We start from the raw sequence: 25,099 nt of genomic DNA on the forward strand, positions 1-25,099 counted from the left end.
CACGCCTGTAATCCCAGCACTTAGGAGGCTGAGGCAGAAGCATAACCACAAGTTTGAGGCCGGCCTGGGCTACATAGTGAGACCCTGTCTCAAAACAACCAAAAAAATTTTAGGCATAGGTTTATCACAGATTCTTAGCTTTCACAAACCTCAAAGGGAACACTGGCCTCATTCCAGTATTTGATACCCAACAGTCACTGAAGCAACTTCCACCTCTCCTCCTCCTGCAAAACAGACACAGGACTGTTCTCAAAAATCTTGTTCAGGTTTACCTGGATTTCTAAAACTATCCTATGGGCTGAAAATCCCTGTGTGTATAACCAGATCCAGGTCCTCATATCTTCAAGAGGCTTCTCTTGGATTCCTGAGACCAGCTTTAGGGCCAGAAAATCAAGGTTTTCCTGAGTGAATTTCCTCAGCTACACATCCCCAAACCCAGGAACTTGTCTGCTTGCACCCACCTTTTCTTCCTTCCCTCCAGCACTGAAGGAGTAGGGGTCCTCATCCAGGGCCATCTCTCCCCAGTCATCATTTAACCTCTTATTCCCTCAGATACATTTCTCCATCATCTATTAATTCTCTAGAGCTTTTAATGTTTTTCTACTGGCTCATTCCTCTGACAACTGCAAACAAATTCCTCTCTCTCCTCCCTCTCTCTCTCTCTCTCTAAAAAATATAGACAGAGGCATACATAGATATCGGCCCTTAGTCTTCAGTCTTCTGTAAGTAAGTTGCCAGTTGCTAAATTTAGTGGACGCTCCACACTTCACCGTGCATGACCTCTCCTTAGCATCTGATTCTGCAGAGCCCTTTCTTTATAGGCTTGTCTTTTCCCTTGGCTCCTAATACCCTCCTCTCCTTCACCTGATCTACTGTTGCTCTGACCTGTCTTCTAATTCTCACTTGTCCTCTTTGGTCTACACCATGGACAGTGCTTCCCAAGACCTGGCTTCTAGCCCTCCTTTCTTCCTTTCTCTCTGGCAGACTCACTCACTTTCATGGCTGTAGGTACCACCTTTATGCTAAAGGATCGAGCCTAGGAGAAAAGTCCACCTGGAGTCCCTATAGGCATGTTTTTGGGGGGGGGGTTTTCCAGTACTGGGACTCGAAGTCAGGACCTTGTACTTGCCATGCAGGCATGGTGCCTCTGAGCTACATCCCCAGCCCAGCCATGTTATTCTGAAAATGTTAAAAAAAATAATAATGATCTCCCTACCCACCCCAAACAAGCTCCATCATAGCATCAAATCACTCCAGTAAAATATGTATGGAGGGGCCGAGGATTTGGCTCAGTGGTTCCGCCACCTGCCTTGCAAGCTCAAGGTCCCGAGTTTCATCCCCAGTACCTAAAAAAAAAAAAACCCCACACAGATGGAGTACTCCTTTTCACATCTGTAATTCATATGTAATCATATCATGGTAACTATAATACTATATTGCATTATTTTTAACACATTTCTGCTGGCTTAAACCATCAGTGGTACATGCATAACTCTCTCCTCAGGCAGCTTATACCACTGGTGGTATAAAAGGATCTAATCACTTTTATCACTCTTTTTACTAATAAAATTAATAAAAAGCTGCCCAATGGGACATCATGTATGTACTACCGGTGGTTTAAATTATGGCCCCATTGTGAATGTGTTAAATGCCTATCTGCCTAGACTTTAAGCCATTCAGAAACAGTCTCATTTCCCTATTGGGGAAGCATTCTACAGTGGTTAAGAGCACAAGCTAAGGAGCTGGACTGTCTGGGTGGTATCCTAGCCCCACCACTCATAATACACCATTAGGCAAGTCACTTAGTTATGATGCCTCAGTTCCCTCACTTGTAAAATGAATACAATAATATACCAGCTCATGTGGGTGTTGTGAGAATTCAATGATTTAAACTATAAACCTGGTACTGTTTGCATTACCTTATCCTTTGGGGGTCCTTTTTATTTATTTTTAATTGACAAAAATTTCTTCTTACCTTTGATTACTGGTAGTCAGCTCAGTTTCTGACAAATAGATGGCTGTTACTTAATGCAGCATGAATGAATAAATGAATGAAAGAAAATGTTACAGAATCAGGTTACACAGTGGAGATGTTTGCTCCTCTAGTTCCACCAGTTGCCAGGCCATGCAGCTAAAAATAGACCCACCATATCATCTCCACACCTGGCCTCACTACAGAGTAGATCAGACTAAGAATAGAGCCTGCTGACCTTGATCAGAAGACTGATCTGGGGCATCCTGGTCCCTCTTCCGGACTCCACAAGCCTCTAAAGTCTGTGTCTAGTCTCTGTCTAGAACCAACTCCACAGAAGAAAAAAAAAGAAATGTTTTCTTTACCAACTCATGACCAAAGTTACAGTGGCATATTTTGAAGTTAGTTTTCAACAAAGATTCTACTGTATGGAAATACAGCCCCTGGATTTAGAAAAGGAAATAAATTTCTTAAGCCCTAACCAGATCTCAGAAATGAGTTAGTTCCTACCTAAGGGAGAATGATCATGTATGACAATGAAAAACTTTCTAATGGTCAGTGTGTCTATTACAGTTGGATACAAGGGTAACCTCATTGCAACATTTGTAACCACTGATGCCAAACAAATTTTATAGAAACCTGGTACAGAATTTGGTTTTGAAGAGGTCTGGGCAGGAGAGCTAGACCTACAACATACAAGGCAAGCAATTTTAGCTCAATTACTTAACCTCTTTTCACCTTAATCTGAAGTAGTGGTAATGCTAGTACCATGCTGAGTTATACAGGTTAAAGAAGAGTGCAGAGTGCTTATTATATCATAAACAGTAGCTGTCATTGACCCACCCTATTCACTGACCTACCCTGTTAGTTTCTGATCTACCCTATTCATTTCTAACCTTTCACAGGTGCGGTGCTGCCCCTGGCTTTGGGTTTGGCCATCACTGCTTTGCTGCTTCTCATGGTTGCTTGCCGACTACGACTGGTGAAACAGAAACTTAAGAAAGCCCGTCCCATTACATCTGAGGAATCTGACTACCTCATAAATGGGATGTATCTGTAGTAAATATAACTTAAACAGCTTGGGCAAGGACATGTTTTGCTTATAATTTATTCTTTATATTAAGTTCTGGTGTTTACAACCTCTTATTTTTAATTAGGCTAGAAGATTCTTCAAATTGCAAACCTTTGTCTTTATTTATTGTAGATTTTCCTTAGGGAGTATGTGAAATACCTTGAAATGTAGGGAGGAATTCATGTGATTAAAGATGTCTACCAACCTGATTCTGATTTACTAACCTGTCCCTGGAAACAAAAATTTGTAGTTAGCTGAGAGTAAAAAGAAAAGGTATGTCAAGATGTGGCCTTGGGATAGTGGTGCTCACCCTTCTTTTTTGAGAAGCCAACACTGGCCCTTGGCAGTGCTGGGCCACATTAAGCCAGCTTCCCCTCATTTTGTGGCCCTGTTTTCCTTTAATCTTGAATGTTCTTTTTCTTTTCCCCTCCAAAACCTGTTTTTGACAGTGGATCTCAAGTGAGTTTACCTTTTCAGATGTCATGTATGGCAGGTGTGTGTAAATTATAAGCCTTCTCAACAGGTCACTGATGCCTCACGGGACAGGAATGTAGGTTCTTTCCAGTGCTTCTGATATCACAGCATGTAGTTGGCTGCCTCCTTAAGCTGATCTTTGGAGAAAATAAAAAACAGATTTTGGATTAGGAACAGCTCTAAGACAGTTATAAAGTAAGATCAGAAGCAGAGAATATGGTGGGCCAAAAATTTTAACAGAAACTTAGCTGAGGGCAAAGTGAGGACATTTAATACTCAGCTATAGCTGGTCAACACTGCACCATGGTCCATAGCAAGCAATTCATTTATGTAGTCATCAGTTTTCAACATTATTCTTTGTTAATGAAAAAGAAAAATGTAAATTCTAAACCAGAACATCAAGTAGATTTTTGCATACAGCTTTTATTAAAAATGTACCATGAAGTACCAGCAGATCCAATGGAATGTCAGGTTTTTTCTAATACTTTTTAATGCTATAAAATGTTTTAACAGCAATGCACATTAGCACATACCTGTAATCCCAATACTGTGGGAGGCTAAGGCAGGAGGATCCCAACTTTGAGTCTCACCTAGGCAACTTAGACACTGCCTCAAAATAAAAAATAAAAAGGTCCAGGGATGTAGCTCAGTGGGAAGACTCTGACTTCAATACCTAGTATTCACTCCACAAAAAATGTTTTAATGTACAATCATTTAATGCCAGGCTTATGTATTTCCAGAGCAGGGAACAGTTTTCATCCTTACAGATTCATCCTTACCGAAATCTGACAGCTAGCTTAACATCTTTCCCCTTTTAAATTTGTAGCCATTTAAAGCCAAATTATTCTCATCATAGCTTAAAGTCAGTGTGTATACATTCTAGAAATTATTCTAAGAGGAATGTATAGTGCGGTGCCTGTCTACCTTAAATGATGTTCCTATTTATACTTTTTCTTTTTATCATAAATGGCACATTTTTTAAAAACACTTGAAAAACACTCTACTTAAAACTAAGTAGGTGGTTAATTTGGGTGGTGGGATATAACATATCAACATTAACAAGTGGAAAGTTCTAGAAAAACAAAGAAATTGAGCATCATTTTTTCCTGTGAAATTCCAATTGAGCAATGATTTAAATTTCTTGAGGGCAGTTTATGAGATGGGTATGAATGAATTTAAGATGTCTGTACTCTCTATGTGATACTGTGCAGTTTGTTTTTATATAGAAGGATATCATCTATAGCCATACCCAATAAAATAAAAACTGATAAGGCATGCATCTTTAGCATATCTTTTATACATGAGGAAATTAAATAGAACTTAGTATGCTATGGTGTTGAAATACTTGGGAAGAGTTGACCCATGTGTATGTATGCAACATTCCTTTAATAAATTGTATTTTATTCTTAAGCCTATAAAAATATTTTACTATAAACCTGTAAGTTATTGATATTGACTGAGCTGTTAGTGTATTATTTGCATTTAATCATGCCAACTCTATTTTTTAAAGGAGGAATATGAGGATTGGAGAAAACTGGCTTGCCTAAGACCATATAGGATATACTGGAAGGAAAGAGAGTCAGTTTCTACAAAGTATTTCTATCAGATGGACAAGGACTTGTGTGTATCTGTGTGTGTGTGTGTGTGTGTGTGTGTGTGTGACTTTCTATGTAGATTGAACCTAGGGCCTTGCACACACTAGGTAAGCACTCTACCACTGAGCTACACCTGAACTGAGACTATTAACAACTATCCTACCTGTGATTATCTGACTGAAGGAATTCATATCTAAGACAACATAAAAATAATTTTAAAGGGAAATATGTCCACAGTTTTACCTTTCAAACTTGTTCTTGTTTTTCACATCTTCCTAAGGCCCAAAAACCATCTTCCTGAAAACTCAAACCTTTTTTCCTTTCAAAAGTAGCCAATGGCTAATTCCTCCAAACCTTCCAAAAACCATTTCAGTGTTTCACATCACCTGAGTACTAAATATGGTCTCTGCCATAGGAAAGAATTACAAAGAAATTGTTTCATTTTTCTCCCAGTAGCTGTTCAAACCCTATGACTTGGCCCCACAGCTGCCTATCATACTTATCAATACCTCCTTTCCTCCACGATGGCTATTCTTGTTCTTTCTTTCCCACAACCCAAACATAGAGGTGCATATTTCCAGTGTCCCTCAGTTTAGCTGTTCAAGGCAGACTTTGATGACTTCAGGTGGCTTTCTCCTATGCAACATAGCAGTGTGCTATGCCCTAGAACACAGGCAGCCTTACCTTCAGATGCTCCCTCAGTAATGTATCATGCTGATGATGCCCCTTAACATAAGCATCTGAGCCTAGGCTTCTGCAATTTAGAGTCACAGTTAAATTTTATCATGCCCAGACAAGTTCAAGTTTTGGCTGCTTTCTTCAAGGATTACAGTAACACCACCTTCTTCTCAGCAGAGCTATTCCAATCATTTGTTTCCTGGGCTTCAAGTTTTCTACATGTTTTTGTATTAAAATTGAGACTTTCAAACAATTGCTTAAGCTGAACATGAAAAGGAAAAGGCTGCTTGTTGCTCACAAATGTCCTCATCTCACTGGCTTTTAAAGTACCTGTCTTGTATATTTTCTAGTTGGCTCTTGGCCCCATTTTCCAAGCTTTTTGTCCTACTAGATTATAGGATTCTACAGATAAGAAATTTTTAAGCTATAGCTACTGCAATGGCTAAACTCTTAGAGAGTCTTAGGATAAATATAAAACCACCAATGATGAAAATAAAGTTACGTGAAAGTAAGTTTAGACATCTCAAAGCTGTTTTGGGGAATAGACTGAACTGAGCCACCCTCTACATTTGCTAGATCTAAATATGTTTTCATTCCTAGTTAGTTTTATTCTGAAATTATGTCATGATACTGCAAATTAGAAAGATCAATATATATTTCAATCTTTAACTTTATGAACGGAACATAAGATCTGTCCATGAAGTTAAACTCAGGAAACTACTCAAAACAATTTTATTTATTTATTTATTTATTTATTTATTTATTTAGAAACAGGATCTTGCTATATAGTTCAGGCCGGGCTTGAACTCACTATGTAGCTCGGGCTTGGCTCGAACTCGGGGTAATCCTCCTGCCTCAGCCTCCTGACTGCTGGGATTACAGGTGTGTGCCACCACAACTAGCTTCAAAACAAGGTTTTTTTTGTTTTTTTGTTTTTGGTACCGGGGATCAAACTCGGGCCCTTGCACTTGCAAGGCAGGCGGCAGAACCACTGAGCTAAATCCCTGGCCCCAAAACAAGTTTTGATATAAAAATAATATTTAAAAAGCTTAAGGACTGGGGATTTAGCTCACTGGCACTATGCCTGCTTTGCAAGTGTAAGGTCCTGACTTCAATCCCAAGTACTAGAAAAAAAAACACCTTAGGAAAAATTGTTTTAAGTATAAAGGCTTTTTGCTGGGAATTTAGCTCAGTGGTTCCACTGCCTGCCTCTCAAGCGCAAGGTCCCGAGTTCGATCCCTGATACCAAAACAAACAAACACTGTGGTGAACATCTTCACTCAACCAAACAAAAAAAAAGCATAAAGGCTTTTATTCTCTCATTTTCATGGTCATCTTTTCATATGAGTAAGACCAAAAAATGCAAATAATAAATCAAAGGGTAGTCTTCTTAAACAACAGTTCTACAGATGAAATGAGAGAATCGAGACTCTCAGAATGTATTTATTATGTACATGTTTGTGTACAGAAGAAATCAGAACTATGAACTACCCAATCTGAGGCCTGCCTCAGAAATCTGTCACTGAGGGTGGCTGATGCAGCAATAGTCTTGACACACTGTAAAACCCCTATCTGTAACTTGCTGCCCTAATTTTATTTAATGATATTGTCCATCTCCTAATTGTTCTTTGAGGGCAAGATCCTAAAGGGACGCAGACCTTTCTCCCCTAGAAAATATTCTTTGTATAACTAATTTAAAACCTACACAGTAGTGTTCACATGGAAATTCTGTAGCCTCTGATCTAAAATGTAATCTCTAGGCAAAAATCTTGACAGGATAATTATAATGAAAGAAAAAAACCCCTAAAAAATCAAATAGCAGGGGTCGGGAATTTAGCTCAGTAGTAAAGTCCTTGCCTAGCATGTGCAAACCCTTGGGTTCAATCCCTAATACTGAAAAAAAAAAAAATGTGACAGCAAAGGAAATTACACCTTAAGATATGATCCTAAAAAGTGCTTAGGGTATGGAAATTCAAATATAAATGTCCCAAACTCCCCAAGCCCCTGGATTCTGCCTTCTCACACTTAAAATACCCTCAGTACTGCCATTACCTTAACCTTAGGGGAAAAAAATTGTGATGCCCAAAGTACTGGGACACCACCTAAGAATGAATTCTTCACCAGCCCTTCATTGTCCCTCCATTGTCCCTTGAAAGAAGAGAAACAAGAAGACGGGAAGGGAGAAACAAGAAAAACAACAAAGGCTCCAGGGATTCACTGACCCAGTATGCTAAACGATGTGGAAACTGAATGGAATAACAGATATTACTGTTTTATCTCCTACCAAGCAAGGGGCCATTTCAAAGAATCCTAGCCCAAACACAAAATGAGCTAAAAAGACAAAGTTCAACATGGAGAACCAGCAAGGACACTTAGTAGCAGTAATATTAGAAGAATTAAAGATAAAGAAATTATTTGATTTGATTTCCTTGTTATTATATCACAATATGCAAACACAAAGGTCCTTGGGCCACCAGTTTTCATAAAATGGGATGCTTCCACTGATACTCTCAGTATGGTAGAAGAAATTCAGAAAAATACAACAAATCCAATCAGAACTCATTTGTTTTAGTGAATACAGTTCAATAAGAACACAGTAAGTTGAAAATGATTTATATGCTGCAAGAATTTTAGCACTTAGCTAAAATGTTACTGGCCCATTTTGAACATTTAAAGAAATCATCCACATTATTTGCTTATTTGCAATATTAGTACACAAGTTACAATACTCACATGAATTTTTAAATTAATTTTATTGGTATATTTTAGGTATACAATATAATGACATTCATCATCGGAAATTTGCACCTTTACATAATCTCTCTTGGTTATTTTTTTCCCCATTCCTCTGCCCTCCCTTCAACATCTCCATCCCTCCCTATTTACAAAGACTTTGTAAGACTTTCCATTTTTTCATTTTCTCATATTAATTCCATTCCCCTTTCTTTTCCCCTACCCTTCCCACTTTCCCTTCTCCTTTGCCCCTTTTCTTCCTATTTTACATTATCTATTATACCTTTTAGTCCTTATTTACACTCTGTTTCTCACACTAGAGAAACTATTCGGTATTTACATGTGTGTCCTATTTATTTCACTTAAGAGGATCACCTCAATTACCATTACCATAGCACCATTTACCAAAAAATGTCTCTAATTTCTCATTTTTTATGGCTGAGTAGTACTCCGTTTTATTTTTTAAAAATACATTTTCTTTATCCAGTCTCCAGTTGATGGGCAATTGGGCTGATTCCAAGTTTTGGCTATTACAAATTGTGCTGCTAGGAACATGGATGCACATATATCACTGTGGTATGATTCCTTTAATTCTTTGGGGAAAATACCCAGCAGGGGAATAGCTGGGTCAAATGGGACTTCCAGTCCTAGTTCTTTGAGGTATCTCCATACTGATTTCCATAGTGGTTGCACAAGGCTGCACTCCTACCAGCAGTGGAGCAGTATTCCTCTTTCCCCCACAGCCCCACTAGCATTAATTATTGGTTGATTTCATGATAGCACCATTCTTTCTGGGGTGAGGTGGAATCTCAGCATTGTTTTCATTTGCATCTCTCAGATGACCAGTGATGTTGAGCGTTTTTTCATATGTTTATTTGCTATTTCTACTTCCTTGTCTGAGTGTTCATTTCAGATGCCCATTTTTGGAATGGGTCTTTAAATTTGGGAGGTCTCATTTTAAGTTCTTTACAGATTCAAGATAGTAGACCTTTGTCTAAGGAACAGCGGGTGAAAGTTTTTTCCCACACTGTGGGTTGTCTCTTCACACTGTTGGTGGTTTCTCTTACTGGGAAGCTTTTTAATAAGAAGAAATCCCACTTTTTGACTGTTTGTGCTAGTTCATATGCAACTCAGATTTTGTTCATGAAATCTTTTCCTGCACTAATGTCGAGTGTGACCTAACCTCTGTTCCAGCCAGTTCAATGTTTCTGTTTTAATATTTATATCTTTAATACATTCTGATTTTAGTTTAGTGCATGGTGAGAGATACAGGTCTAGTTTTAATCTTTGGCACATTGCCCAATTTCTCCAGCACCGTTTATTAAAGAGGCTATCTTTCCTCCAGTAAGGGTTTTTGGCTCCTTTGTCAAAGATGAGATGGCTGAGTGTATCTGGAGTTGTTTCTGCATCTTCTAATCTGTTTCACTGGTCCTCAGGCCTGATTCTTTGCAAGTACCATGCTGTCTCTATCACAGTAGCTTTGTAGTATAGTTTCAAGTTGTGCATTGTGATACCCCCTGCCATGTCTCTGTTGGCTAGAATTGCTTTTGCTATTCTAGATCTCTTCTTCTTCCAAATGAATTTTTGGGTTGTTTTCTCAAGGTCCGTGAAGTATGCTGCTGGGATTTCAATTGGGATTGCATTGTATCTATATAGCAGTTTTGTAAGTATGGCTATTTTCACTATGTTAATTCTTCCTACCCAGGAGCAAGGGATGTCTTTCCATTTTCTGATATAGTCTTCAATCTCTCTTTTCAAAGTGCTATAGTTTTCAGAGTAGAGGTCTTTGATTTCTTTTGTTAGGTTGATTTCTAGGTATTTCAGTTTTTTGGATGCTATTATGAAAGGAATTGTTTGCCCCATTTCTCTCTCAGTGTCTGTTGTTCCTGTAGAGGAAAGCTACTGATTTTTGTGTGTTTACCTTGTATCCAGCTACTTGACTGAATTTAGTTATGAAGTCTAGGAGACTTTTGGTGGAGTTCTTGGGGTCTTCTATATAGAGTATCATGTCATCTGCAAATAATGACAATTTGACTTCATTTCCTATCTTTATTCTTTTTCTTTCTCTTGTCTAATTGCTGTGGCTGTTTCCAAAACTGTATTGAACAAGAGTGGTGATAGTGGGCATCCTTGTCTTGTTCCTGATTTTAGTGTGATGGATTTCAGTTTTAGACATTTAGTATGATACTGGCTGTTGGTTTTTCATAGAAAGCTTTTATCAGATTGAGTGAGAGACTGTCTATTCCAATTTTTGGAGGGTTTTTATCATAAATGCATGTTGGATTTTGTCAAATGCTTTTTCTGCATCTATTGAGATGATCATATGGTTTTTGTCCCTGGCTCTATTGATATAGTGTATTACATTTATTGATTTGCATATGTTGAACCATCCCTGCATCCCTGGGATGAATCCCACTTGGTCAGGGTGTATGATCTTCTTAGTGATCTTCTGCATTCTATTTAACAGTATCTTATTGAGGATTTTTGCATCTATGCTCATTAGTGAGATTGGCCTATAAGTCTCTTTTTCCAGTAGGGTCTTTCTCTGCTTTAGGGATCAAGGTGATGCTTGCTTCCAGGAATGAATTCGGGATTATTGCTTCCCTTTCAATTTCACTGAAGAGTTTAAACAGTAGCGGCAGCAGTTCCTCTCTAAATGTCTTGTAGAATTCAGCAGTGAAGCCACCAGGACCTGGGCTTTTCTTAGTTGGTAAGTTTTTAATTACATTTTCAATTTCATTGATTGATATTGGGTTGTTAAGAATTTTTAGGTCCTGGGCCGGGGATTTAGCTCAGTGGTTTCACCGCCTGCCTCACAAGCGCAAGGTCCAGAGTTCGATCCCTATTAACCACCCCCCCCAAAAAAAGAATTTTTAGGTCTTCTTTGTTCAACTTTGGTAATTCATATGTATCTAGAAAAGCTGTCCATTTCTTCTGTGTTTTCCACCTTATTGGCATATAGGTTCTAGAAGTAGGCACTGATGATCCTCTGGATTTCTGCTGGGTCCATTGTAATTTCATCCTTTTCATTCCTGACTGCATGGATTTGGGCCTTTTCTTTCCTTTTTCTCATAAGGGTGGCTAACGGTTTGTCAATTTTGTTTATTCTTTCAAAGAACCAACCCTTGGCTTCATCAATTTTTTGTATCATTCTCTTAGTCTCCATTGCATTGATTTCTGCTCTGATCTTTATAATTTCCTCCCTTGTATGAGTTTTGGGTTTGTCCTGCTCTTCTTTTTCTAGATGCTTGAGGTTCAGCATCAGGTTAATTGGGCTCACTCTGTTTTCCTAATATGAGTATTCACTGCTATAAATTTCCCTCATAAGACTGCTTTGTGTCCCATACATTCTGATATGTTCTATTATCACTGTCATTTAATTGTAGAAACTGATTTCTTAATTTCCTCTGTGACCCATTGGTTATTCAGAAATGCATTGTTAAATTTCTATGTGTCTATGAAATTCTTTCAGTTTCTTTTGCTATTGATCTCCACTTTTCATTGCATTATGGCCTGATAATATACAGGGGATAACTTCAATTCCTTTGCACTTAAACATGTTCTATGAGTGAGTATGTGGTCTATTTTGGAGAATGACCCGTGTGCAGCTGAAAAGAATGTGTATTCTGATTTTTGTGGGGTGGAACATCTGTAAATATCTATTAAGTTCATTTGTTCAAGAGTTTGATTGAGTCCTAGTAGTTCATTGCTTGTGTTTTGTCTAGTTGATCTATTTGTGACAGTGGGGTATTGAGGTCCCCCACTACTACTGTATTAGTGCTTATTTGATTTTTCATGTTCTTTAGTATGTTTTATATAGTTGGGCTCACTAGTGTTTGGTCCGTATATATTTATGATTGTCATTTCTTCCTCTTGGACTGTTCCCTTTACAAGGATGTAGTGTCCTTCTCTGTCTCTTAATCAGTGTTGGTTTAAAATCCAATTGAGGGCTGGGGATTTAGCTCAGTGGTTCTGTCACCTGCCTCACAAATGCAATGTCCGGAGTTTGATTCCCGGTACCAAAAAAAAAAGTAAAATCCACTTGATCTGCAAAGAAGATAGCTACTCCTTTTTTTGGGGTTCTTGTCACATGGAGTATGGTTTTCCACCCATTAACTTTCGGTCTGAGTTTCTTTTTGAATTAAGTGTTTCTTGTATGCAGCATATTGTTGGATCTTGCTTCTTGACCCATTCTGCCAGTCTATTTCTTTTGATCGGTGAATTGACACCATTAACATTGATGGTTATAACTGATACATATTGACTGATCATTGTCTTGACTTTTTCTTTTTGTTGGATTCTCCCCTTTTGCATTTAATTTCTTGTCATGCCCAAAGAATTCATTTTGCTGGGCTTTCGGGGGTTGTGATCCTCATTGTCTTTTCCTAGGATATTGTCTAAAATTTTTCAGAGTGCTGGTTTGGTATTCCTGAGGCTCTGCAGGTGCTGTTTGTCACAAAAGTATCTTATTTCTCCATCAGTTTTGAAAGTTTTGCAGGATACATCAATCTGGGTTGGAGGATGTTTTCCTTTAGGGCTTGAAATATGTCACTGCAAGCTCTTCTTGCTTTGAGGGTTTGTATTGAGAAGTCTATGATTCTGATGGGCTTTTCTTTGTATGTGATTTGTTTCTTTTCTCTAACTGCTTGGAGAACTTTGATCTTCTGTTGAGTTTCTGGAATCTTAACAATTATGCCTATGTGTAGATTTTTTTGGATTAAAGCTATTTGGAGTCCTGTGTGCCTCACTTATCTGTATGTCAAGTTCTTTGCCCCTGCTTGGGAAGTTTTCTGCCATTACTTCTGTGAACAGTTTTTTTATGTCATCTGCACTCTCCCATTTCTTCCTTGACTCCAATCAGTCTTATGTTATTCTTCTTTGAATTGTCTAGCAGCTGCTGGATTGATTTCTCATGGTCCCTTACAATTTTGAAGCAATTTTTCTTTTCCTGGTCACTACTTGCAATCTTATCTATATCTGAAATTCTGTCCTCACATTGGCTCATTCTGCTGTGTAGACTTTCAGTGGAGTTTTTGATCTCCTAGAAACCTATTTGCATCTGTTTTTTGGATTCCATTTGTTTCCTTTGTTGGGATTCCATCATGTTCCTCAGCTCCTCTATTTTTTTTAATCTGTGTCCTCTCTAGATTAATGATGTCTTGCATTATGGGCACAATCTCTGCTGTTATCTGAGAAATTATTTCTGATTTCATGTTTTCCAGATCCTCTTTTGTTGCCAATTCAGGGAGTCCAGGTGGTTGTGTTTCAGACTGTTCCATCTCGTTTCCCTTTGGGGTTGCTTTAGGTGATCTGGGAGTCTGGTTTTGAGACTTGTTTGTGTCTTCTCATTTCAACAGGGGAGGGGGCATGTGATGCTGGTGCCCACACGGCTCACCTCCTTGGCACTGGGGGTGGCTCTACTCCTCAGCGCTGGGGGTGGTGGTATGGCAGCCCAGAATGCTCACCTCCTCTCCACTGGGGATGGTGGTTTGGTAGTCCGAAAGGCTGCTCCTTGGTATTGGGGCAGCTCTGCTCCTTGGCGCTCTCACATGAATTCTGTTAGTGCCGAACTACTGGAAAATTTAACATTCTGCTGAAAACCAGAATCATCTACCTCTCTAGTGAAACAGTAAACAACAAATAAACAAAACAAAAACCCCTGAAACAGTAAACAACAAATAAACAAAACAAAAACCCCTGAAACAGTAAACAACAAATAAACAAAACAAAAACCCCTAAGTTATTCTGGCTGAAAATTACACACCAAGAACACTTTCAAAGACTTCATGACTATTAGGTTATTACTAAAAAAAAAAAAAATTATTTTAGAATCCAGTGAATGTTTAAGATGCTTTCACATCTTAGAAATTATGAATACTAAAGGGTATAACAAGATATTTAACCTATACATAACATAAATTCAGTTCTTTAAAAAAAAGAAATAGCTTAGACCTATTTAAAAATCCATTATTTTGATCTCTACCCATTTAGTGGTGTTCCCTAAAAATTCATCCCGTTTGTTAAACATTCTAAAATTTTAATTCATAAAATCTAACATTCACCTAGCACTTGGGAGGCTGAGGCAGGAGGACTGCCATAAGTTTGAGGCCAGCCTGGGCTACATAGTGAGTTCAAGGCCATCATGAATTAGAATGAGACCCTGGTTTTTTAAAAAAAACAAAAAAACTGTAACATCTAAAAGGGTTGAAAAATGTTTGAAGTGTAGCATTTTTTTGTACCATCAGATGACAGCCTGTAACTGTTTCCTCAACTACACTGTAGACTCCTTGAGAATGAGTGCCTTTTTCTTTCCCTAAAACGTATTACAATGAAATGCTGGTAATAGCTATTAAGGACCTAGACTAGTGGACAGGTTTAGAATTTATTTAATTTTATTGGTACCAGGGATGGAACTTGGGTCCTTGAGCTTGCGAGGCAGGTGGTGGAACCACTGAGCTAAATCCCTGGCGTAGAATTTATTTAATTTTAAATCTAAAGAACATATGACCTAAAGAAATTTTTTTTGACCTTTGCAAATACCTCAAAGGACAAATATTAATTATATTATTAGTCCTGGGCACAGGGTTCATGGCTGGGATTCAGAGGCAATAACAGAAAACTGAAGTTGGCAATAAACTTAAGATTTTCAAGTTTTAGGCACTAAATAATGCTAATAATGTGTCTAAGATGCTACCCAAGAAAAGACACTTATAAAAAGATTTATTCTTGATTTTTAAAAGCAACTTGAAAGAATAATATTTAAAGTGGGGAAGGTGTGTCACAAGCTCACTAAAGATCTCCGTTGCAGAATTATGAAGACTTACACACAGCTTCAGAATGGCTTTGCCAGGAGTGCTAGTTCTGCTCTTTCTACAGCTTCCATTATTTCCTCAAGTTCCAAAACCCTTAGAAAAACTAATATCTTCTTACAAAATGTATAAAACCATAGCATTTACACAAGATCCCAAAGTGCCACTACTTTCTTAGCCACACGCTTTACAGTCATTACATTAATGAATCTATAGATGAGAGACGGGTTTCGGTATGCTTATCTTCAATAATGTTCTGCTTTGACATTAAGCATTCACCCACTCATTCATTCAGCATTAACTGTACTAAAAGATGAGCCCTGGAGTAAGTAGGCAGAGAGAAATGGTGAACGAAGTATAGTCCTTGCTCTGAAGAAGTACAGTTATAATTCTACAATGTACACATGAATTAACCCTATTTAACTACTCAGACTTCACAAAATGGAGCAGTAGAAAAACAACCATTCCTCTGTGATCTTAGCATTCTCAATCTGGTGGACCTGCTGTTCTTCCATCTAGATACAAACACCACCAATACCTCTTTTGCTTTTAACTTTATTTGGCAAAGCAGCACTGCATAAACTGTGCAGTAACTACCACACAGCTTACACAGCATGTTAGATTCATATACATTATCAGCAGCAAACTAGAAACAGAAAAAACAATAGTGAGCTACAAGTCTCCTATCATTTTCAGAGAAAGGAAGAACTATGTCAGTTATGTCCAATCTGAACAGCTGAGTGTTTACTGGACATCACTTGCCATCTTAAATTTCAGTATTTACAAATACCTACTTTTAAGGTAACAAAGCAGCTGATTATATCTACAACATGCTATTCTATGACACCACATCAAAAGCTTTAAAAAGAAAGCTCATCTCTATATTCTTAGTAGCATCTAACAGATAACCAAATACCAAGAATCTTAACTTGTAAAAGGTGGTGTTATCTGATGCACAAAAGACCTGGTAAATTAATACTGGAAGAATTAAATATCCAAGAAAAGAAAAATCACTCTTCAAAATCAATTCACAAACTAAGGTTTCCATTTTGCAGAACCCCTTCTTTTAATATTTTAAAGTAAAATGTGGGCATGTAATCGTATAGAAATTTATACTTTTCATCCTTCCTCTACCAATTTGGTTCTGAGCCTCTCTGAAAAATGAGAAAACCCTACAAAATCACACATTTTCATGCTGAAAATAATAGTATAACAAAGTCCAAAACAAGCTGTGATGCTGTTGGTTTTCAAAGAGCTTTAAGGACTGAGATGAGCAATCCATTGCAATAGTATAGACTGGTCAAGCTGAGGTTGCCTTTACAACTCATCCCTGGAAAGGAAAAGAGAGAAAAATGTAAGTGGGAGGTAGATACTGTAAAATTTGGCTATTAATTTAGATACAATGATTCAGCCAGTAAAAATGCACTGAGCTCTAAGCAATATATTAAAAGAAATTAAAGCGCAAACAATCCCAAATCAAAGCAAAAATGGAAGTCAGTCATTCCAAACATCTTTCATGCTGCTCCAAAATGAAGTATAAAACCTAATGCCTGGGTTCTTTATTTTTTTTACTTCTAAAGATAGATTTGAGAGGAAAAAAAAATTCCAAAAAATTATAGCCTCTAGATCTAAGATCATCTTGCTAACACTATCTACGGTAAAATAATTTGAGTATTTAGAGTTCAAATGACCTTTTTACAGTTTCATTCACAAAACTGGACCAAAAAAGTAGTCTTTTCCTTAGTGCATGAATCAACTGTGGAGAGGGTCAATCTCAACCCAAACTCTGAGAGAAAAGTATCATCTGTAGGTAATTTATACCTGTCAGCTGATTTCATAAGGCAGTTTTATCAGCTCCAAAAGAAACACTTGCTCAGCCAGGTGTAGCACTGTGCCAGCAACTGCCAGTGAGAGGAAGGAAGGAATAAAAATGCAGTCTAAAATAAATTGTATGGGCCAGGGATTTAGCTCAGTCATGCCACCACCTGATTCACAAGCACAGGGTCCCAAGTTTGATCCCCGGTACCAAAAAATAATAATAATAAATAAATAAATAAAATTGTACAGAATATAAGTCCTTTCTCCATAAAGCTGTTAAACCTAAAAAAAAATCAATAAAATTATCAGAAAAGTCTAACAGCCTCATGTTGAGATCATATGAGTGACAAAAACATTTCTTAAGCATTCAAACACTGTTAAAACTTCAGGGATAAAGAACCATGATCATTGCAATTAAATCTTAAATGATTCAGGAAAAAATTATATGCATATATACATGTCTGTATGTAGAGAAAGAGGAAGTGAGAAGGCAAATATGGAAAAACAGTAATAACTAGTGACTCTAGATGAAGAGATTGGGGAGTTTTTTTAATCACTATTCTACAAACCTGTCTCTAAAAAAAGAAAAGTTTTGAACAAATTGTTAAAAGAAATTTGAAGGAAAGTAGATAAAGAGCTTATATTTCACAAGTTAAGTGGTCTATTTGTTTTTTTGTTTTTGTTTTTGTTTTTTTTCAAAAGCTGGATTTTGTAGATAGTGCAAGAAAATACAGGAATGGTGGCACATGCTATAATCCCAGCACTTGGGAGGCTGAGGCAGGAGGATTGCTGTTTGAGGCCAGTCTGAGCTAGTGAGTTCAAGGCCAGGATGAACTACACACCAAGACCCTGTCTCACAAAATCAAAAAATTTTTTAAATTATAAATAAATAAATAAATAAAATTACTTCTCTCACAGCTGCCTTTATCATACAGTACTGGATCATCTTTTAGTCTCTCTTAAAATATTCTAATAACAGTATTGTAATTTTCATAGAAGCTTTTACTTAGATTTGTATAAACATTATAATATTTAATTTACATAAAGTTATGCAAAGTGCTCTATTCACAAACTAAAACAGATTCACCTGTGCCCTTTAAAATATGAATTAAAGATACTCTTTTCATTTTTCTGCAGTGCTAGAGGTCAAACCCAGACCCTCATGCATGCTTGACAAGCACTCTACCATTGAGTTATATTCCCAACCAACACAATGTTTTAAAAAAAACTAACATTTTATTTATCTGTTGCAAGGCATTAAAGATATATAAATCTTAATGCCCCATCAACATATATCATAATAAAAATAATTCTGCAATAGTGAGAAGGAAATTAGATTTATAGACCTGAATTTTAAAATTTAGAGGGCCAGGGAAAAACAAAATTTGATACCAGCAACCTTGTCACATCCTAATATTCCAAAACCCATGAAATTTTCAACCTATTAAATTTTTCCTAATGTTCAAAATTATATAATCATACTGCTTTATCTGACATATGTATAGAATATTTACAGTAAAAGGTAGAAGGAGCCAGGGCATGGTGATGTGAACCTACAATCCCAGCTACTCAGAAGCTGAGGTGAGAAAGTCACCTGAGCCCAGGAGTTCAAGACCAGCTTGTGCAGCATAGCCAGACCCTGCATCCAAAAAAAAAACAAAACCAAATAATAGTGTCCAAACTTTTAGAACATCTCTTTAAAACTGGTATGTATGTGCTAAATATATTCATTAGGTTAATAACTATAAATTTATTATATGTTAGGTTTTAATAACTCCACACTACTAACATTTAGTTTCATATATTCTTTACCAAGAACAAATGAAAAGATGTACTACCATGAAACAACAATCAAAATCTATGAATGTTTTCTAATAATTTAATGTATTTTCTGAGGTATAAAATTTTTGCACAATTTGCTTTGTATAAACCATTATGGGAGACATTAAAAGGAATTCCAAATGTTAAATAATCTTTCAAAACTCAGTGAACCATATATGTGTGGTTCTATTTCTAGATTCTCTGTTTTATTCCAATGATCTACATGTCTTTCCTTACACCAACACTGCCTTGATTACTGTAGCTTTAGAAGAAGTCTTAAAATTAGGTACTAAACGTCTTCCAACACCGGTTTTTGTTTTTGTTTTTGTTTTTAACTTTTCTAGGTCCTTTGTACTCCTACATAACTTTTAAATTTCAATATACAATTCTTCATTTACAGCAAGTATACACAGACTTTAATTTTTATATATACCTTGTGTTTTCTAATCCTGCTAAATTCAAGTACAAGTTCTAGGGCCTCCTAGAGATTTCTTAGTATTTTCTCTGTAGATGATCATTTCATCTACATATAAAGATTTTGCTTCTGCCGTGCCAATCCTATCCTAGTTGTGTCATTTTATTGCCAGACTACTTTGGTGGGGCCTAGGTTTCAAAGTTTAATGGACAGATAAAGAGTAAGCGTATCTGCCCTTGTTCCCCACCTTAAGGAGAAAGCATTGTATCTTCTCCATTCATATAAGGCATTCGCGCTGGAAGTATGGAGTACATGTCTTTAATCTGTTGAGAAGTTTCTGTTCTACTTCCAGTCTCCTGATAGCTTTTACCATGAGCAGCTGTAGAATTTAGTCCAATACTTTTTCTCCAACTACTGACAGGATCATATGGCTTTTTCCTTTCCTCTGTTAAAATGATGACTTTTGGGGGTGGATCTTCCAATGCTGAACAAACACTGCCATCCCTATAACAAAACCACTTTCTACATCCTGCCAGATCGACTTCTAATAGTTTGTTTTGTTAAATTTCTATCTATGTTCATACTTTTTTCTTCTATTATCTTTATCCAGCTTTAGGATTAGCACAATGTTGAGTTCCTAAAATGAGGGGAGAAGTGTTCCTTCTTTTTTCTGCTTTGTTTGATATAATTTACCAGTTAAAATGTTTATGAGCCTGTTGTTGTCATATAGGTAGGTTTTCAAGCTAGGAATATACTTTTAATAGGTGCTATTCAAATTTTATATTTCCTCCAGAGTTAGTTTCATTAATTTGTCTTCCAAGGTACTTCTTAGAAGTTGTCAAATTTATTTCAAAACAGATTTTTGAAATATGCTTTCTATATCCTTTTAAATTCTGTAAAATCTGTGGTAATGTCTCCTAGATCTTAATATTGTAATTTAAAAAATGTATAACTGACATTGTGTAACAGGAAGAAAAGGTCTAAAAGAGCAGGGGAATTGGGAGGGGTAGGGGAAGGTAAAAAAGAGAAAGGAAAAAATATGAGAAGAGGAAAAAAATGGAAACAAGGTCTTTGCAAATAGGGAAGGGTGGAGGCGGTGAAGGGAGGACAAGGGAAGGGGGAAAAAATAAGAACCAAGAGACTCATGTAATGGTACAAGATCCCAATGATGAATGTAACTGTATTATACCTAAAATGTACCAATAAAGTTAATGGGGGGGGGGAAGGAATTCCAAAAGCAATAGAATATATCCCTGCCTTTAAAGATATAAAATGTTATAACATATATAAAAAATTAAAAAGGAACAATACAGAATATGGAACACAATCAGTAAGATACCCCAGGAGCTATATTATCAATTTTAGAAATGCAGAATCAAGTCATTACATCTTTTTCATGTAGACATGACACTTTTAAGAAGACATCAATAATCAGAGAGTCCCAGGCATAGTGGCGCACACCTGTAATCCCAGCACTCAGGAGGCTGAGGTGGGAGGATCGCTGTGAGTTCAAGGCCAGCAAAGGCCAGCCTGAACTGCATGGTGAGATATTGTCTCAAAAATAAATAAATAAATCAGAGAGCGTATTGAATGATAATCCTGAAACATTCCTCAGTTTCACAAACTAGAAATGGACCTATTTCATTGACTGTGGCTAGTAAAAATGAAAATAAAACTTTTATCAAGAAATTAAGAAAATACTGGTTTCCATATAGATATTTGTTTAAAATAAATATAAAATTTAATGCTAAGCTTCTGAAGTAAATAACACAACTTTTACATACTTATCGTCATAAACATAATACCATAGAATGGCTAACAGATCTGGCATTCTCCTATCAGTCCACCAAAGTATAAGGAGATCCAAGCCTACATTCAAGTTTGGAGCTTTAACTAGTACTAAAATTCAGCATGCCCATTAGTTACAACTTTCTTAAATACCGTTTCTGTCAAATTGGCTCTCACCCTCACCCAAGCATGTGACTCACTCTGAAGTCCACTGTACAAGAAAGTTGGGAAGCAGGTGAGAAACAAGCTAAGGTATCTAGGAAAGCAGTACAATGGTTTGTTAAATTAATCCTGAAGGAAGACTAAAAAAAACAGAAATCACCATGCCTAGCAAGAAACTGATCAAGGAACTTTTAAAGATGGTAATTCTCAAATGTGAGATGCTCATTAGAAAATAATGACAAATTTTAGACACAGTTATCAATCCACTTCTATCTTCCCACCACTGCCTTAATTCAAGCCACCATCATTTCACCCTTGAAATGCTACAACCAACACCTGTTTCTAACTCAGTTTTTATCCTTTTCCAATCTATTTTCTATAAAAGCCAGTTATCCTTTTGACCTGGCTTAAACATTTCAACTGCTGTCTATGGTAAGTCAAAACATCCTGCACTGCAAGTGCCTGTTGGTCATGGTCTTTGTTTGGATCTCCTACATGACTATATAATAAACTCTGTCAGTTTCAGATTCACAGCTGAAGATTCCTAGCACCTAGAACAGTCCCTGGCACAGTGAGCACAGCTTGCTAAGATTCTAAATGATACTAAGAAGGTTCTCAGCCAGATGTGGTGGTGTTCCCAAAAGGGAAGGGATAAGAAGGAGAAAAGAGAGAAACGCTAACACTGAAAAATATTTAACAGACCAAACTGTGAAAAAAAAGTACTAGATGCTGCTTTTCCAAAGGCAATTTAAACCTTTTTTTTTCTGTTAAGAACACTTTTAAGCATAAAGTTACTGGCCTAAAAGAAATAGGAATAGACCACACAAAAACTAGATGTCCTCTCAAATCTACTCCAGACCTGTATTTTAAAAGAAGCAGGAGAGCCAGGCTTGGTAGCAGATTCCTGCAGTCCCAGCTACTGAGGAGACTGAGACCAGAGGATCACTTGAGCCCAACAGTTCAAGGCCAACCTGGATAACAGTGCAGAAAGAAAAGGAAATGAAAGGAGGAATAAAGCAGGGGATCAAGTAGGGGGAAAAGTAGTGATGAGAAACGATTTCAGACCATGTCTGCCACAAGGTCCCCTCCTCTGACTTCCAGTTACGTCTAGCCCTTATGATGCCCTGCTAAGAGAATGGGTGGTCATGGCCACTTCCTCTATCACTACGGCTCCTGTCATCCCACCCATCCCACATCTCACCCTGGTTGTCCCTGCTCCAATGACTGCCATTAAAATTGCATCCTTCCTTTTCCCCATTAGGCAAAAAAAGGTAAATACTTCTTGGATTATCCCAGGTGTTCCTGATCCCTGAACAGATATCCCTTCTTTGTCCTTCTGTTTCCTTTCTGGGCCTTGACTTGACACAGTTTATGAACACAAACAGAAACAGGAGACTAAGGTTTTTATTGTCAATACTGTACCTTCTCCAACATTCTATTTTCCAGTAACTTTTAGCAAAAAAATTTTAATGTGGTAGATGTTTTACCAACTTAGTTTCTAGATTTTATTTCACTTTTAGTTATATTGTTATAATCTCTAAACTTCCAGAATTACAATCAAATAACTGAGTATCTTTGTAATTACATTCACGTCTTTGGATATAGAAAAATGTATTTGAACAGAGAGAAAGCCAGTAACAGCAAAATAAGTCCTGGTACAATTAGAGAAATGATCTCCAATGATGAAAACATGCAAAACTGCTAGTTTAAAATTTGAAGTTCATAAAAACAAGTATACACTTTTTGAAAAGTAAATTATATTACCTTCATTTACATCTTTTCAGATCCATTTTTGTTGTTGTTGTCATTTTGTTTTTGCAGTGCTGGGGATTGAACCCAGGGCCTTGTGCATGCTAGGCAAGTGCTCTACCACTAAGTTATACCTCCAGTCCAATAAGTATACATTTACATGTTTAGTAGGGGACTAATTGTCCATAAACTTAAAAATTATTCTAAATTCTTCTCATGAATACTTTGGTTTTATCAGGGGTAGATTCAGGCTTTGTGGTGCCTAAAGTTTATGTAGTTGTAGACAGGAGAACAACTTCTCTATGAAGAAAAATTTGTGCTTATAAAATTAGGGCTGGAAAGGACCTTGAGAAGCGAGGGCTCTGAAGCTTCAGCATCATTAGCTTCATGGTTAACCTGCCTCTGGTTATAAAAATAAAATACCATTTTGTAATTCCATCATCACTAAATTATAAGTGGGATGTTCAATACTTTTATTTTGTACAAAATTAAACATTTCAAATTTACTAAAGAAAATATGAACTCTTACTTGATATCAAACTTTAGTTATTTCAGTGAAATATTTGTCCCTTTTATAAACAATGGTAATCATACAATTATGTTGTGTTTGAAGCACACTAGAAGCAAAGTGAAGGTTGTAATTAGTTATTAATAACTACTATATATCTGACTCTAACTGAAAAAAAAATAGGTTTTTTAAAAAAATTGTTTTTAAAAAGAAGTAGCTGTGCTAAGCTAGCACAGTGGCACACTGTGGGAGGCTGAGGAAGGTGGATCTTGAGTTCAGAGCTAACCTGGGCAACACAAGCAGACTGTCTCAAAAAAAAACAAAAACAAAAACAAGTAGTTGTGCTCCAGGTTAGAATTCAAAGAAAATAGCTGTAACTATACAAGATGAAGAAGAAAATGCAGTTCCTAGTAAGCTAACTTATACAAGGCCAAGCTGCATTTGGTTAAAAGTGAAACACTGTTTAGCACAAACTGAAGTAGATTCATTATCATTTCTGCAATTAAACATTCATTTCAATTGCCTTTCCTCTTTACAGAAAACTAATTACCATGTGCTTACTAAGAAAATAATTATCTTAAAACAAGAATCATTTTGTCAACTAAAATTAGACTCTAAGAGAAGGAAACTGTAAAGCCTCACTTATCTTGGCATCTAAATTCAGGCAGCCTTAGCTAATGACACTCCTGTGCACTGGTCTCACTCCCTCTACCTCAAGGGAATAGAGAAGAGAGGAAAGGTGAAGAGGAGAAATCTTGTTTCAAACAAAATATTCAGGTTATATGACACAAAACCAAAGCAGTCATCTTTACAAGAAGCCATGCTGTTGAGATGGTGCTGACTGCATTCTACTGGCTGTCTGGGTGGGTTAGTGAGACCTGGGCACTCACTGGGCAGGTTATAGAAGTCCACCCCTCAGGGAAGGGGATTTAGCTTAGGGGCACTGCACCTGCCTAGCAAGCCCAAGGTCCTGAGTTCGATCCCTAGTACCAAAAACAAACAAAAAATTGGATGGCTTAGTATACAGGATGGCAAAATGGGGATTTAGTTCAGTGGTTCTGCTGCCTGCCTCACAAGTATATAGGATGGCAAGATGTTTACTCTTCATGATGGCCCTGAATTGATGGCTGAATATAAAACAGGCAGTGTGTCAGACATCTATGAACCGAATGAAAGAGAAAAATCAAGCCAAAAGGTAGAATGTTCTCTCTGGGATTCTGACACTTTCGAAAACTGGGACAACTGTTATCTTCCCCCTTCTTTTTATAACAGTAAAACAAGGACTGAATGAGGCACGATATGATGGCCCCTTCTTTTCCGGACCAAAGTTTCCATGCCCACACAGCAGCTATAAAAATGATTTATACATATAGAAACATGGTGGCTGATAAGGAATAAAATATCTTTGGGAAATGCTAAACTTGGCGAAAAGCCTCTTTAAAAATAAAAACCTTTGTGCCAACCAAGTCTCACCCTCCCTTTCCCAATGACGTAAATTAAACCAA

The 25,099-nt window shown here is 37.1% G+C and overlaps 2 protein-coding genes across 16 annotated transcripts in view; one reads left to right on the forward strand and one right to left on the reverse strand.

Moving 5' to 3' along the window:
* Lrp11 (LDL receptor related protein 11) overlaps positions 1–25,099 on the forward strand; it is a 104,163-nt gene that overhangs the window by 36,774 nt on the left and 42,290 nt on the right. For 2 of the 4 annotated variants that reach the window (XM_021238011.2, XM_004856946.3), the window contains one exon: positions 2,878–4,974. The exons of the other annotated variants lie outside the window; for them this stretch is intronic. In XM_021238011.2, the coding sequence (XP_021093670.1) occupies positions 2,878–3,032 (155 nt within the window). In that variant the 3' untranslated portion in view covers positions 3,033–4,974. Of the gene's footprint in view, positions 1–2,877; positions 4,975–25,099 lie in introns of those variants that run through there. 4 annotated transcript variants of the gene reach the window in all.
* The window catches only part of Pcmt1 (protein-L-isoaspartate (D-aspartate) O-methyltransferase), a 57,255-nt gene continuing 48,028 nt past the window's right edge, over positions 15,873–25,099 (reverse strand). For 4 of the 12 annotated variants that reach the window (XM_087193583.1, XM_004856892.4, XM_004856889.4 and 1 more), the window contains one exon: positions 15,873–16,663. In XM_087193583.1, the coding sequence (XP_087049709.1) occupies positions 16,651–16,663 (13 nt within the window). In that variant the 3' untranslated portion in view covers positions 15,873–16,650. Of the gene's footprint in view, positions 16,664–17,154; positions 17,235–18,665; positions 18,791–20,118; positions 24,307–25,099 lie in introns of those variants that run through there. The other 8 variants (XR_015444079.1, XR_015444075.1, XR_015444077.1 and 5 more) reach the window with 6 other exon arrangements.

The sequence above is a fragment of the Heterocephalus glaber genome, unplaced genomic scaffold, assembly GCF_053883595.1.
Source record: "Heterocephalus glaber isolate CG9 unplaced genomic scaffold, H.glaber_assembly_v1.0 deba00001593, whole genome shotgun sequence".
Lineage (NCBI taxonomy): Eukaryota > Metazoa > Chordata > Mammalia > Rodentia > Bathyergidae > Heterocephalus > Heterocephalus glaber.